This window comes from Aspergillus glaucus (genome assembly GCF_001890805.1).
Source record: "Aspergillus glaucus CBS 516.65 unplaced genomic scaffold ASPGLscaffold_13, whole genome shotgun sequence".
Lineage (NCBI taxonomy): Eukaryota > Fungi > Ascomycota > Eurotiomycetes > Eurotiales > Aspergillaceae > Aspergillus > Aspergillus glaucus.
Window position 1 is genome coordinate 148978 of NW_019170465.1, and position 13750 is coordinate 162727.

General features: G+C 49.2%; 6 protein-coding genes across 6 annotated transcripts; 3 read left to right on the forward strand and 3 right to left on the reverse strand.

Annotated features, from left to right (window-relative positions):
• Positions 1-466: 466 nt before the first annotated feature.
• ASPGLDRAFT_48317 (SET domain protein) lies at positions 467-1810 on the forward strand. Its single transcript, XM_022546877.1, has one exon. The coding sequence runs from the start codon at positions 590-592 to the stop codon at positions 1763-1765; it is 1176 nt and encodes a 391-aa protein (XP_022399688.1). The 5' UTR covers positions 467-589; the 3' UTR covers positions 1766-1810.
• Positions 1811-2063: 253 nt separating this feature from the next.
• On the forward strand, positions 2064-4509 carry ASPGLDRAFT_48319 (putative AMP-binding enzyme). The gene is made up of 7 exons (XM_022546878.1): positions 2064-2374; positions 2435-2505; positions 2567-2714; positions 2775-2810; positions 2865-3908; positions 3963-4248; positions 4304-4509. The coding sequence occupies exons 1-7, from the start codon at positions 2231-2233 to the stop codon at positions 4426-4428; spliced, it is 1854 nt and encodes a 617-aa protein (XP_022399689.1). The 5' UTR covers positions 2064-2230; the 3' UTR covers positions 4429-4509.
• A 213-nt stretch (positions 4510-4722) lies between these two features.
• ASPGLDRAFT_129058 (putative serine/threonine protein kinase) lies at positions 4723-6044 on the reverse strand (the record flags this gene model as incomplete). Its single annotated transcript, XM_022540848.1, has 2 exons — positions 4723-5186; positions 5243-6044. 2 exons carry the CDS (start codon positions 6042-6044, stop codon positions 4723-4725), a joined length of 1266 nt encoding a protein of 421 aa, XP_022399690.1.
• Positions 6045-7787: 1743 nt separating this feature from the next.
• Positions 7788-8519, reverse strand: ASPGLDRAFT_128798 (uncharacterized protein; the record flags this gene model as incomplete). Its single annotated transcript, XM_022540830.1, has 2 exons — positions 7788-8242; positions 8345-8519. 2 exons carry the CDS (start codon positions 8517-8519, stop codon positions 7788-7790), a joined length of 630 nt encoding a protein of 209 aa, XP_022399691.1.
• Positions 8520-8638: 119 nt separating this feature from the next.
• Positions 8639-10855, forward strand: ASPGLDRAFT_48326 (spermidine synthase). Its single transcript, XM_022546879.1, has 4 exons — positions 8639-8810; positions 8867-9890; positions 9947-10250; positions 10305-10855. The coding sequence occupies exons 2-4, from the start codon at positions 8941-8943 to the stop codon at positions 10701-10703; spliced, it is 1653 nt and encodes a 550-aa protein (XP_022399692.1). The 5' UTR covers positions 8639-8810; positions 8867-8940; the 3' UTR covers positions 10704-10855.
• Positions 10856-11018: 163 nt separating this feature from the next.
• On the reverse strand, positions 11019-13631 carry ASPGLDRAFT_58801 (dynein family protein). Its single transcript, XM_022548347.1, has 6 exons — positions 13158-13631; positions 12897-13058; positions 12453-12835; positions 12292-12385; positions 11615-12240; positions 11019-11557 (listed from the first exon to the last, which is right to left on the reverse strand). Exons 1-6 carry the CDS (start codon positions 13288-13290, stop codon positions 11426-11428), a joined length of 1530 nt encoding a protein of 509 aa, XP_022399693.1. The 5' UTR covers positions 13291-13631; the 3' UTR covers positions 11019-11425.
• Between the last annotated feature and the right edge of the window lie 119 nt (positions 13632-13750).

Sequence of the window (13750 nt, forward strand, 5' to 3'; positions counted from 1 at the left end):
GAATATCCAGGCGATTAACTCAAATTTAGAGGGCAAAGAGAGTAATCAAACATGAAGATAGCGTGAAGGAATCCGGGGTCGCAGTTGTTGACAAACGATTATCCCACCTCGGATTGACGTCACATGACATATCGCCCCACTTCACCAAAAAGGGAAAGACAATACAATCCCGTCTGAATGCAAATTCAGACAAAGCCCTAGACCTCTGAAAGAATTGGATTGAATTCAGTCACATGAATGAACAAAGGCTAGAATATCTAAGCGCTGTTTTGACAAATAACTGCAGAACATGTGCGACAAATACTTCATTCATGGATGTGCGGAACACAGTGGCAGCTTGAATACCATTATCTATGGCTTGTTTGTTCCTTTCGGTGGCTATTTTTATTCTTTGAAGCACCAGCCGCCTCAAAGGGATTCTCACAATGTTTTCATGTTCAAGAGACTTCGTTTCGAGAGCCTCGGTCCTTCAGGTCCTCTATAAAACGACTCACGGGTTCGGGGCAAAAATCAGCGATCATTCAAAAGCGAACTACATACAACCACCAAATCTCAAAAGATCAATTTTATCTACACGGGCCATACCGTCATGGCAAACATTGGTCGCGAAACCATCCGCATCCTGGCTGCTATCTACTCCGACATCAACTCCGTCTGCGATATCCGAAAGAGAGTCAACTCAAAGCCCGAAAATGAAGACATTGGTGACTATAGGAAGGCGTGCCGACGTGCCAGCACACTGGTGAGCCAGGCTGTCACTCAAGCATTGAGTGGACATCAATATCTCAAACAACGACTCTATGCCCGGCGTCTAACGGAACTGACTACAATATTAGGCTGGAAGTTATTCTCCATCTGCGCACATTCTGCAGCCTTTCGACAAGCGTTTATAAGAACAGGAGTGGTGGCTTGGGACGCGTTGATCGGTCAGCTCGAAGCTAACCGTCTCAGCATTGAACTCTTTGCTCGAACCCGGAACCTCGAATGGCGCGGTCCGTTGTTGAAGCACGCCAGACATAGGCTGCCGGAGCTGCAACGAGAACTTGCGCCCTATATAAAACTCTACGACCAACATCCGCACCACTTTGTCCGGATCCAGAACGAAGCAGTTCGCTTGCCAATGTATGAAGGGAACTTCCAAATGCACACCGACGCCTGCACGTTTGACCCGAGACAATGGGAGAGCTATGTACGTGAAGGGGAAGAAGTCCATGACCCCACAGAACGTGAAGAAGAAGATGGAAACTGTCGGCTGTGTCGCCAAAGTCTTGATTTTCCCTGCTCCTGTCTCCCTCCAGACTTAGGACAACTGGTTGAGCTAGTTGACTATCCTAAGAAGGGAATTGGAGTTCGGGCTCTGGCTAATTTCAAAAAAGGACAAATCCTCGGCGAATTCATCGGAGAGATTCGACACTGGGCTTACGAAGGTGATCCCAAGTATTGTTATCTCATCATTGATAAATTTCTTAAACCCGTTGCAACAATTTCGCCCAAACGCTATGGAAACTGGACACGGTTCATCAACCATTCCTGCGACGCGTCTACCAACTTCGATATTATGTCTATCGGAAAGCGGCTTGTCGTTGTCATCCAGGCAAAACGGGACATTATGATGTTCGAGGAAATCACAGTCCATTATGGCGACGGTTATTGGAATGATCAGGCATGTCCATGCGGTTCGTCGGAGTGTATGTCGAAGAAGCGGGAATCTAAGGAACCACCTTTGATACTTTCAGTCGACAATGGCGAATTAGATGACTCTTAGTCTTGTTGTTTTTCATGCGTTTTGCTTCGGTATAGATATAGACCAATACAACTTTTAGTTACTCCTTAGAACCACACCGACATTGCGTTGTACAGTAAACTTGCATTCCGTAAAGAAGTTTAAAAACACCTCGGATACATCAAAATACACTCTGATCCGCTGGTACTTCGGTGTATACTTGGCCAACCCCGCAAACAACAGCCGACGAGTCGACGACAATGCGGGGAAGCTCCATCACCACTTGGCCTCGAGCTCTTTTCTCATCCCTATTCATCATATCCTTATATTTTTCAGATCAATTTGACTGCGTGTTTACTCTTCCACATAGCCAATTGTCTACCTGACCACCTGAATACGATCGAGCCCTGATAAACCGCTTCGGACCATCCCGAGTACGGCGGATCTCGCAGCACTGAATAGCTCTATTGAGGAATGACCCTTTAACAATACATCGGACCTGTCACAATGCGCGGTGCAATTGTCTGTCGCACACGAATTATCCCTCAATCAAGATCTGTTCGTCCAAGTCCGTGGACGAAACCAACACGGTCAATTCTGGGATTAAGACGAGGATTGATCACGCAGAGCTATGCGCGAGGACCATCAGAAGTCAGTCAATTCAATTGATAGGAAAGAACAATTATATGGAAGCTAACATATTTTGTGTAGCCTCCATTGATCGAATCGACCGTGGGAGATCACTTCGCCAAAGTAGTCAGTGAATATGGGGACCGGACGGCGTGGGTTTACCCTGTTTCTGATACGATAGTGCTATTTGCTGATGCAATTGACTGCTTTCAGTGTTGTCGCGAGACACCAGAAGGACAGAGTCACTTACTCTGAATTGGACGCCAAAAGCAATTCCCTCGCCCGGGGCTTGGAATCGAAGGGCGTGCGAACCGGAGACCGAGTTGGGGTGATGCTGGGGAATTCCATGGAATATGCTATTGTATGTCTGTTTTTGTTATCGAAGTGGCATAAATTTGACTGACTGGTGTTGTTTGCTCAGGTAACCTATGCTCTGTTCAAACTAGGAGCTATCCTAGTACGTCCCCAATTGCAAATATGACTATCCAACTATCCATGCTAACTCTGTCAGGTCCCTATAAACCTCTCCTTCAACCCAATGCAAGTCGTCGCGGCACTTAACCACCTCAACGCAAGCCACCTAATCATAAGCGCCGAATCCAACCTCCCCCGAAAAGAACCACGCAACAACATCCCCCTCCTCCAACACATACTCCAAGACCTGACAAACCCAAAGCTCGAATCAGCAATAATCCCCTCCCTCCAGAATATAATCTTCGTCGATAACTCCTCCGGCCGCGTCGACACCTCAGACTTCAAATGCCTCACGCCATACAACTCGATTACATCCGACCTACAAGCAGACGGAAACGCCCTTCCGCCCCGAGATCTCTCACCAAACGACATCGTCAATATCCAATTTACTTCGGGAACGACAGCAATGCCCAAAGCAGCTTGTCTCACGCATCGCAGTATTCTGAACAATGGCGCCCAGATCGGCGACAGAATGCGTCTCACACCAACCGATATCGTCTGCTGCCCACCACCGCTCTTCCACTGCTTCGGCTGCGTGTTGGGCTACATGGCGACAGCAACGCATGGCTCAGCAATTGTCTTCCCTGCTGAATCCTTCAATGCGCGCGCAGCCCTCCACGCCGTCCAAGAAGAACAGTGCACAGCTCTCTACGGTGTACCAACAATGTTCCTCGAACAACTAGGTCTAATACAGGACGGCGTAGTCTCAAACGAAGGCTTCCAACACCTACGCACCGGTATCGCAGCTGGAAGCAGCATCCCCGCGGAGCTAATGAAGAAATTACACCACGTACTAAACTTAACCGAATTAACAATCTGCTACGGAATGACGGAGACAAGCCCCGTCTCTGCTATGACGACGACAGATGACCCTATCGATAATCGCATCAACACCGTCGGTAGACTGATGCCGCATGTTGAGGCGAAGATCGTGAATCTCGCTGATAAGAGCATCGTTCCCGTCGGTGGTAGAGGTGAATTGGCTGTCTCGGGATACCTGCTCATGAAGGAATACTGGAATGATCCGGATCGAACGGCTGAGGTTATGATTCCGGATGATGGTGGGAAGGTTTGGATGCATGTAGGTTTACTTCAACACCAACTGACTCTGTTCAAACTAACAAAAAACAAATAGACAGGAGACGAGGCCTCGATGTCCGAAGACGGCTACATCACCATCACAGGACGCATAAAAGACCTTATCATCCGAGGCGGGGAGAACATTCATCCCCTAGAGATAGAAAACTGTCTCCTCTCTCATCCTGGCATCGGGGACGTCTCTGTGGTCGGAGTTCCTGATGAGCGGTACGGAGAGGTGGTGGCCGCTTTCGTGATTTCAAAGCAAAAGCATGGTCAGGAAGAACTGGTTGATGAGGAGAGTATCAAGACGCAAGTTCGGGAGAAGCTGAGCAATCATCTTGGTATGCCTGTCCTTAATGCCTACTGTGTGGACTCAATATTCTGACACTATAATAGTACCGAAATATATCTTTTTCATGTCCCCCTCCGAGACATTCCCCAAGACGGCGAGTGGAAAGGTTCAGAAGTTCAAGCTCAAAGAAACCGCTATCCGGATCTTGAACGAGACTCGTTCTACGTAGAGTGTTTTAGACTAGATGTCAAGGAAGGCATTCATTTCAATTTAATAGACAAGCAATATCAAACACATACTAGCATACTCCATCCATCATGTAACGTAACACCGAACTAGATTCTGTATAACTGCAACACCAAAAGCGCCTTCGCAAGGTAAGAATCCTCGAATCGAAGACAAACACCCGAAAATCAAAACATAAGACGACACGTAGCAAGACAAAGATACCACCAAAGAAAGTTCGAGGAGAAAATGCGTATTGGAAAAAAAAAAAAAAAAAAAAAAAAGTATAAAGAGCACGTCAGATCCCTAGGGATTGGAAAATTCCCTTCTTGATCGGCGGGAAGTGGTTGTGCTTCCTGTTTGCCAGTCGATAGCTACCCATTCTCATTGCATCGGAATACTGGATTGCCCAGGGCGGATTCTCTGGATCAGGACAGCAACAGTCGATAGTCCTCACCCAACGATCATTTAAAGCTCCGAAGATATTAAGCCGTTTTACTGGGTCTGGGTGAAGCATTCGTAAAAGAAGACGTCGGAGCACAGGTGTCGGAAGAGCTTTGAATACCATTCCACACCTTGGATAGTTGAGACTGTCCACCACTCCGTCAGGTCTTTCCTGTAAGAATCTTTCCCAGCCTGTAAGGAAGCGACCATATTTGGAGTCCTTCAGGTCTGCAGCTTGCCAGGGTGTACCGCAAATGAATAGGGTAAAGCAAACAATGGCGCATGACCAGACATCAAGTGGCCGTGGATCATACTCAGCTGGATGGAAATGTCAGTTAGTCTCTCGAAAGACGGGTTCAGGTGCCACAACTTACCGTCCCTGCTTAGAACCTCTGGCGCAATGTATGGTAAACTACCGCTTATTCCAGGTGCACATTTACGAATTTCGTCAGGATCTTGGGCGCAATCATAATATGCAGCCCGCATTCCGGGATGAGGGCCACGAAATACTACCGCAACACCAAAATCAGTAATCTTGAGATGACCCTTGTCATCCAAGAGCAGGTTCTCTGGCTTGATGTCACGATGTGCAATTCCCCGACTATGCAAATGTGCAACACCTTGGAGAAGTTGCTTGAAGAAACACAACTTATCCTCAGTCTTGAGGTGACCATGCTTGAGGAGAGAAAATAGGTCCCCTTGACCGCAGTATTCCATGGTGTGAATCCAGCGACCTCGATGGGTGCAGAGGCAGGCTGATGCCACTATATTCGGATGTTGTAGGCTTCTTGCAATGGTGAACTCCGACTTGATCTTGTTTTCGTAATCGTTTTCGTTTTCATCCTGGCTGCGCTTTCGGAACTCTTTGACAGCATACAGATCTTTGCGCATCTCTCTTCTATACATGATCTTGATAGTGGCTGTGGATCCTTTGCCGACTTGTCTTCCTCTTCTCCCAGGGACCACACTGCTGCTGACAAACACATCGTCGAGCTCAAATGTCTCTGCATGAATATCATCCAGATCACCTTCCCGTTTGGCTTTCGACCGAGCACGGGTAGAAGTTCTCTTGAACTGGCCTTTGAGGTCGTTAAAGGTCGGAAGTTTCAGTGGAGGTAAGTTGCGTTGATTGGGCGTGCCAATATTCAGTTTGCTTGAGCCCGTGCCAGCTCTCATCAGTTTCCTCAAACTTCCAAACCTTAGAGAAGAGTTAGAGGAACCGGTATTCATCTCATACGGAGAACCCTGTCCGTGTGGTGTATCTGATCTTAAATCCGTCAAGGTTGTGGATGCCGGTGCGGATTTAGATGGAGACGGCGTCTTTTCGCGGCCAGAAACAGCCGGGGTAAAATGATTACTTGTACGTTCCCGGATGCTTGAACTCGTCCTGCGACAGAAATCGCTGAAAGAGTTCGCTGTCAACTTGGACGATTGGGTTGGCTGTAGTGTCACGGTCGACGACGAAGATGTAGATGATGGACTATGTAAGAAAGACGAGGGACCCTCTCCATTGGTCAATGGCAGATCCATCATCAGCGGACGAGTCGTATTAGTTGAGTGACGCGGCATTTTATTCGAGGGACCCTCGCCGTTGTCCATCCACAAATCCAGCAGCAGTGGACGCGACGTGCTAGTTGAATGACGCGACATCGTAATTGAAGGGCGTGGAAATGACTTCCAGGCATCGGTGATATCGAGACTTTCGTTTTCACGGTTATTCTCCGAGAGAAGGCTGGGTTGCGCTTTATCTCCGACATGTAGCTTCATATCAACGGGTGAGGGTCTTCTAGACGGGTGCATCGAGTTGGAATAAAGGAAGTTTTCGTGCTCTTGTAGGAGCTCGCTCTCGACCATGGTGATTGATGCGTGTTCGGCCATAACGTTGATGGGAACCAAGAGGTTCCAGGACAGCTATGCGACAGATACCTGGATATCGACTAGTTAGCTGGTATAGTCGTAGTATGACAGTATCTTCAGGAGCTAACTCACAAAGCTATAGCAGATTTCTGACAAAATAAGAGGGGATTAATTGAAGGCGATAAACAGAAAGGGGAGAAGCAGAAAGGTAGCGTTGTCGGAGGAAGAAGATGGACGGCTTTCCAAACGGGGAAGGCAGCAGCCCCCAGGCAACGCCCTATTACAACCAGAACCAGTTCGCAGTCCAGACGGCAATTACGCAAATATAGCATTATTTCGTTCATATAGTGAGCTACATTCGGTAATGTATTTGTAGGGACCATGAAATGGGTTATTTTATTTCAGTAACACTGTCAGCTCTGGTTCCATTCATCTGATATTGAGGGCTATCCCAGAACTCCAGACCGTCACCAGATGAAGTTAGTCATGTTATGCCAGACCCGATGTAGGACAGCTATTAGGGTGCATGACGATCAAGGCACTGCAGGGCAGTTGGCTCGGAAACCATCAATATAACAACCTGCGCCGTGTATACCATGTCCCGTTGCAAAGAGCAACGATGGAGCCAGTGCTGTAAGGCCGGTCACAATTGAGACTCGGCCATGGAGTTGCCATACCCTCCAGTGTTGAATCGATTGAGGCGTACGGAAACACGCATCAAGCGTGCTACCAAGTGACACGGTACACAGTTGTCCAACTTTGGCTATGAGCCATGGACAAGAAATGCCTTGAAACCGCGACTTCCCGGTGCCGAAAAACGTGACAGTGTGGACGCCCACCGGTGCCTCTTGGGTATTCCGTGCACCCATCTGACCTAGTCGATAATTGCTATCCCTTGAGCGGTGGGTGGGAGTGAAGCTGTCACAACGCCAGTATGTCCATCTAAAAAGAAAATCGCGGCTAGTTTCCACACCAGCTGCCCTCACTTCATCCGATGTCTCTTAGGAACGTCTGTGCCGAACTCGAGGATTTTAGCAGCAAAGAACAATAGCCGATCCACGACTAGAAATCCTGAATACCCGTCTCCCCTTGTAGCCGCGAGTCAATATCACCTCCATTCTCGTCCTCAATCGCCCATTCCGGTTCTTCATTGTCAAAGTATTGCTCTTGCGCCTCGTTCCAATCATCGTATTCGTCATTCTCGTCAACCGTCGCATAGTCAAAGTCACGATTCTCGCCCTTCAAAAACCGCATTGTCATCTCCCAACACCACTGCTTCTCTCCCTCTTCTTTACTGGAGGGTATTTCGTCTCTGTCTTCCGCCAGAATTTCCCCGCTGGGACCGCGTTTATAGCTGAACATGGCGTGGGGATCCGGGTGCGCGAGGGCGTCCATTTTGGCTTCCGAGCGTAGCAGGTCCGCTTGAAGGATTCCCGAAAATCCTTTAGTCCGTCCTTCTGCTTCTCTTTCTGCTGTTGATTGGAAACGTCGGATGAGGCGATCGTATAGTAATGGGTCTGCAGGAGCTGCGCATTAGCTTAGAGTCACCACCAACAACCAGGATCGCAAACACGATCAGTCGTTTAATAAATGAAACAACGAGGAAAGAGCAAGACGACCGGCTAGTTCGAGATCCGCGGAGAAGTATTCGGGATGCATATCCAAGTAGCGCTTCCGGCGGTTCTTCACGCGCATCTCGACGGAAGGCTGCGACGACTGGGACTCGGACTTGACATCCTCCCGGTCATGGTCCATTTCCGTCTCGAGTCCTGTGCCCATAGGGAAATGCGGCATAATGGTTTGGATCGTTGAGTGTTGGTGGTGAAAGAGGAATGGCGTCAAAAGGAAAGGCGGCGAACCGGCGGACCAAAAAGGCCCCGTCATCTCCGGCAGTTATCCAAGCAACAGCAAATAACAATCCGCGCAGGCCAGAATATGGAGATTCAGCTTTCTATCTGAGAAAAGATACCAAAATACTTGTAAGTACAGCTTCTAATTGCTTCAAGTTGTGTCCCTTCATTGCTACTGTTCTGGCATGTTGGGTTGTGCTCCAATCGGCGTTTCCGGTATATTGGCAGAGAGCAAGTAATAAGAGACAGACCCCAAGGAAATAATGGGATTGTATTGACAACTTCTTCTAGTTTTGCCTTACGAGGTCATTCATTTTCCATTGAGGTTTAAAAGGAGAACTTCAATTTGACAAGTGTCTCTCACCATGCCGTCCATCGACGAAGTGATCCAACGGGCCAACCCCAAAAAGGTGTTCACAGGCGTGGCATTACTGGTTCTCACTGCCTTCTATTCCCCAATCTTCGTGTTGACTTTGGCGCCTGTGTATGGATCCGCCCCGGCAAGCATCTTCCATAACTATGGTGCGGCACTTACTGGCGCTGCCGGATGGTTCCTGAAGGACAAGGTTCAGCGACTGACGAACCGACGAGCGGTCTATTTACTTCCGGTGCTGGCGCTCTGGGTTCCTGCAGTTGAGTATTTATTGCTTCAGCAGAGCGCAGGGCTTGGGAATCCAACTGGTCCTATCATCACGGGTCTGCTCAGCTACTATCCGTTGGTGTTTCTCTCCGTTGCCTGCGCTGGCAAGCTTATCCAGACTGGGTTGAGATTGGAACAGGAGAGCGATGTCCTCGCTGAACATGTGCCTCTCCTCACGTCTTACGCCATCTACTCCGCAGGAGAGCATTTCGCGAACGCATTCATCGCCAAGTTCATTGGCACGATTTCGCTGTTCTCAACTGCCGGTCTGCAGCTTCTGGTTACGCTTGCGTATGCGGCTGTCGTTCCATCAAAGCTGTTGCTCCTGGCCATTCCGTCGGTCCTTTTCTCGCTCACCTCCAATGTGCACATGCCTTTTGGCCACCCGACCAACGCAGTGAATGCTGCTCTTCAGCATGAAGGTTACGAATTACTGACCCGACAAGACTCAACCACCGGTTACATTTCCGTTCTAGAGAACTTCCATGACGGCTTCCGCGTCATGAGATGTGATCACAGCCTGCTTGGTGGACAATGGACGCGGTCGCCACAGACTCATGCAGCCCCGGTTCACGACCCTATCTACGCGGTTTTTACCATGTTGGAGTCTATCCGTCTGATTGAGACTGACCATGGAGAGGCTCGAACGGATGAGAACAGCAAGGCACTTGTCATGTAAGACGCTGCAATCAACAACTGCAAAACGAGCAGTTTTGGCTAATGATATACAGTGGACTCGGTGTTGGCACGCTCCCCGCTGCGTTGATCAACCACGGTATCGAAACCACAATCGTGGAGATTGACCCCGTCGTGCACAAGTTCGCCAGTCAGTACTTCGGCCTGCCTTCGAACCACATCGCAGCTATCGAAGATGCTGCCGTTTTCGTGAAGCGCTCCCAAGTCTCCGAACCCGCCAAGTATGATTATATCATCCACGACGTCTTCACAGGAGGTGCCGAACCCGTCGACCTCTTTACCATTGAGTTCATCCGCGGTCTGGCTGCCCTTCTCAAGCCAGACGGAGTAATTGCCATTGTCAGTACCCCACCCCAACCATTCATCGCCCCATACCACTAACAAAAGCTACAGAACTACGCCGGCGACCTCAACATCTACCCCTCCGGTCTCGCCGTCCGCACCATCCGCGCCGTCTTCCCAACTTGCCGCATCTTCCGCGAAGAAGCCGCGCCCGAATCCAACACCGACTTCACCAACATGATCATCTTCTGCAAGAAGAGCTCCGCCACCCCCCTCACTTTCCGCGACCCCGTGCCCTCCGACTACCTGGGCAGCAACTTCCGCCGGTCTTACCTGGTTCCGAAGCATGAGGTTGACGTGTCGAAGTTTGCGGACCATCATCACCATGGTCGGCCGGTGTTGATTGCGAAGGAGACGGGAAGGTTGCATAAGTATCAGGATCGGAGTGCTTTGGAGCATTGGGGTATTATGAGGGATGTTGTTCCTGATGCGGTTTGGGAGAATTGGTAGTTCTTTGTTTACTGGGGGGTTATCATGGATGAGGGGGGTTGGTAGCTGGTTGGGGTTTTGCTGTCTTTGCATAACGATAAGCAGGATTTTGCTTGATATGTAGTTTGTAATATAGTTTGGCATAAATTGGAAAATATATCTCATTTGAGAAACTGACGGTCAATAATAAGTGTTCAATTGTACACGTTGCGTTGGGTGAGTAATATATAACCCAGTCCCCATTTAGCAACAACAGTGGCAGCAGAGAACATAAACATCTAAACCTTGACCTCCAAAGTATTCACTATTAAATGCTTCAAAATCAAACTCAAAATTGGTATTCACATTGATCTTCATAGCAGCGCTAATGAGACACCATGTCCAATAAACAACAAATAAAAATAAAAATAAAAAAAAATCCACACAGTGCAAAGGGGAATAAATAAACTAAATGAAGTAACTATTCAGACGACACCTCTTTTCTTTCCTTCCCTCATTCCATGTCCTCTCTATCCCAGCAAAACAGGCCAGCCCAAAGCGTATCGTTATCCATATCCATATCCATCTACCGTAGACCAACGACAGCAACAACCTTAATGCCCGGATTCTATCTATGTACGGCGTGAATGGTGAAAACGTGGTAATGTGTACAAACCAAAAGGGAAACAATGAAAGAAAATATCGCGTGGAGGGAGAGGAAGGGGGTGGTGTGTAGAGATCGGAATCGTAAGGTGAATGTTTGATTATGTTGAAGGACTCCCGCGAGACTGTGGCTTGCGGACCAGACCGGCGAAGAAGTCTGCGAGGGCTTGGTTGTGCGCTTTCTCATCCCCGGAGGATACCAAGGCTTCTTTTCCTCGTTTGGCTTCTCGTTCCTGTAGTACCAATGGTTAGAATGCCGTTAGCAATGGACCGAGGGGTGAACTGCTTACCTTGATACCCTGTAGCGAGGCATCAACATCTACTTGGATACCATCTTTGTTATACTCAACGGGACCAATATACTCATTGACCCGCCCGTTATTATCCAGAGGGGACATCTCCATCTGAGGCATCTGGTGCGCTTCCCTATCCTTATCATCCTCCTGTTTCTGCTTATCAAGGACTTCCAGTTGCTTCGCAAGGAAGCTCTGCATATCCGAGGTCTCAACTTCCACCTTGTTGTCGCTTTGTTGCCGACCAGGGGGTGCGATCGAGTAATCCCGCTTGGGGTCTTTGATCGTTTGCTCGAAGATTGCTACTGCGCTGGAGCCGTCTTCTGCTTCGATACCATCCTGCGGTGCGTCTTCTGCGGGCTCGTTATAGTTGAGCGGTTCGGGTGGGTCTTGGATTTCGATTGACCATGCGGTCGATACGCCTTCCATGTCGAAGCCTTCTCTGATAATCCGGATCTTGCCCCACGAGTCCCAGTTCGAGGGGACCAGGATCTTGTCGCGGTCGATAACGTTATGTTTAAGCGATTGTCTCTTGAGGAGTGAATGTATCCCGAGGGAGGAGTGTAACAGGCTTTGTAACGAGTTCGCAAGGAATGGGGTCGTGTAGATGAGTGATGCGCCATCTGCCAATTTGTCAGTACTCGTTGGAAACGTTTGGAAAGGCGCAGACATACGCTTGAGAAGAATCGTTCTCATAAACTGAAGGATAAAGTCAAACTCCTCCTCGTGCCAACCGTGCTCCTTTTCGAGCTTCTCGATTTTATCGGCCTGTCCCAAAGCGGAGGTTCGTCAGCATGCGAATCCTTTCATTCTCGTCTTCAGTCGATATACGTACCCCCTGACAAACCACACACATCGGAATCCCCAGCGGTTCATCCCATTCACCAGAACCCAGAGGTATCGTAACCGGTCCCCCAGAGCTAGTCAACCCCTGCGCACCCGCGGAACTCGAATCCATAGCCCTCTTGCGATCCCTCCATTCAACCATTGTTTCCTCCATAGCAATCTTCGTCGGGTCATCGAGCGAAATCAATACCTGTCGAAGGAGACGGATCCATTCTCTCAGTCGCCGGACCCATGTCCACGGGTCTGACCAGTCCAACAGGAGCACGACCAATGTTTCCGGGACGGACTGAGGGGTCAAGAGCGGTTTGAGGAGGGGGGCAAAGGACGGTGAGGGTTCGGAGAGAAGGTATGCGGAAACTCGTGCTAGGGTATCTTTTGGGACAGTCTGTTAGCCGGCGAAAGGTGCCAATATTTAGAACAGATGTCTGGTCACCTTCTTGATCAGCATCCAGCACATCTTGATATGTGTATCCCAGTGCGAACTGGTTGGCGATTGGCGGTATCCTCCCTTTGCGCTTGTCGTTTGATAGACCAGGTTCCGATGTATCTGCAGAAAATGTCTCTAGGAATTCTCGCTGGCTCTCCGGTGTCCCTCCTGTAGATGAATAGATTAGCACCTCTCAAAATCCACGTCCTGCGCAGGCCAAAAGCAATCGAAGATGCTCCTCCGCAGTCGAAAGAAGATGCCACGAACCCAGTATCAACAGATTCTTCTCCGGCAAGCGCTTCCCATTCGCAACATTATCCAACATGGACGACCAGATATTCTTCTTGGGCCCATCTTTGCTGGATGGTCGACTGTTCGACCGGGTGTCAAATGTCGACATGATCCGATCCGTTCGATCTCAACGCCTCAACCCGCGCAGACCATTCCAATACAACAATAAATTTCCCAAGGAAATTCGACTTAGACGACGCGTAGACCTCAAAGCGAAGTTGTTGGCAAATCAATCGGGTGTCGGAGCGGAAGTTCCAAGTCAGGGGAATCTTTGGAGGGCGGAATATTAGCGGTGCAGGTAAATTGGATATAAGCCAGGCTTTGGGACGAAAGAATCCCGTGGCCGTGCTAATAACGTCTCTTGTCACGGGGTGCCAGAAAAGTGTGGTGAACGTAGGGTGCGTTAGTCGGTCACTGTTCGGCCAGCACGGAGGTTGGATTGTATGGAGGGTCTCTCGCTGGTAAACAAGCGGACGCAGTTTCGCCCGCCGGTGCTGGGTGGAACCTTGCGCGGAGGCCCGTGAAGAACAGCGACGACATCCTTTTCCTCATCACTAACGCGCTCTTGC

What these genes read in the sequence shown, in the direction of transcription:
- ASPGLDRAFT_48317 (XM_022546877.1), top strand. Translation starts at nt 590, where the DNA reads ATGGCAAACATTGGTCGCGAAACCATCCGCATCCTGGCTGCTATCTAC.
- ASPGLDRAFT_48319 (XM_022546878.1), top strand. Translation starts at nt 2,231, where the DNA reads ATGCGCGGTGCAATTGTCTGTCGCACACGAATTATCCCTCAATCAAGA. An exon ending in ATTCCATGGAATATGCTATT is followed by an intron (nt 2,715 to 2,774) that starts GTATGTCTGTTT and finishes TTGTTTGCTCAG; the next exon opens with GTAACCTATGCTCTGTTCAA. An exon ending in TCAAACTAGGAGCTATCCTA is followed by an intron (nt 2,811 to 2,864) that starts GTACGTCCCCAA and finishes TAACTCTGTCAG; the next exon opens with GTCCCTATAAACCTCTCCTT.
- ASPGLDRAFT_48326 (XM_022546879.1), top strand. Translation starts at nt 8,941, where the DNA reads ATGCCGTCCATCGACGAAGTGATCCAACGGGCCAACCCCAAAAAGGTG. An exon ending in AACAGCAAGGCACTTGTCAT is followed by an intron (nt 9,891 to 9,946) that starts GTAAGACGCTGC and finishes AATGATATACAG; the next exon opens with TGGACTCGGTGTTGGCACGC. An exon ending in CAGACGGAGTAATTGCCATT is followed by an intron (nt 10,251 to 10,304) that starts GTCAGTACCCCA and finishes CAAAAGCTACAG; the next exon opens with AACTACGCCGGCGACCTCAA.
- ASPGLDRAFT_58801 (XM_022548347.1), bottom strand. Translation starts at nt 13,290, where the DNA reads ATGTCGACATTTGACACCCGGTCGAACAGTCGACCATCCAGCAAAGAT. An exon ending in GAAGAATCTGTTGATACTGG is followed by an intron (nt 13,059 to 13,157) that starts GTTCGTGGCATC and finishes ATTCATCTACAG; the next exon opens with GAGGGACACCGGAGAGCCAG. An exon ending in GAGAACGATTCTTCTCAAGC is followed by an intron (nt 12,241 to 12,291) that starts GTATGTCTGCGC and finishes ACAAATTGGCAG; the next exon opens with ATGGCGCATCACTCATCTAC.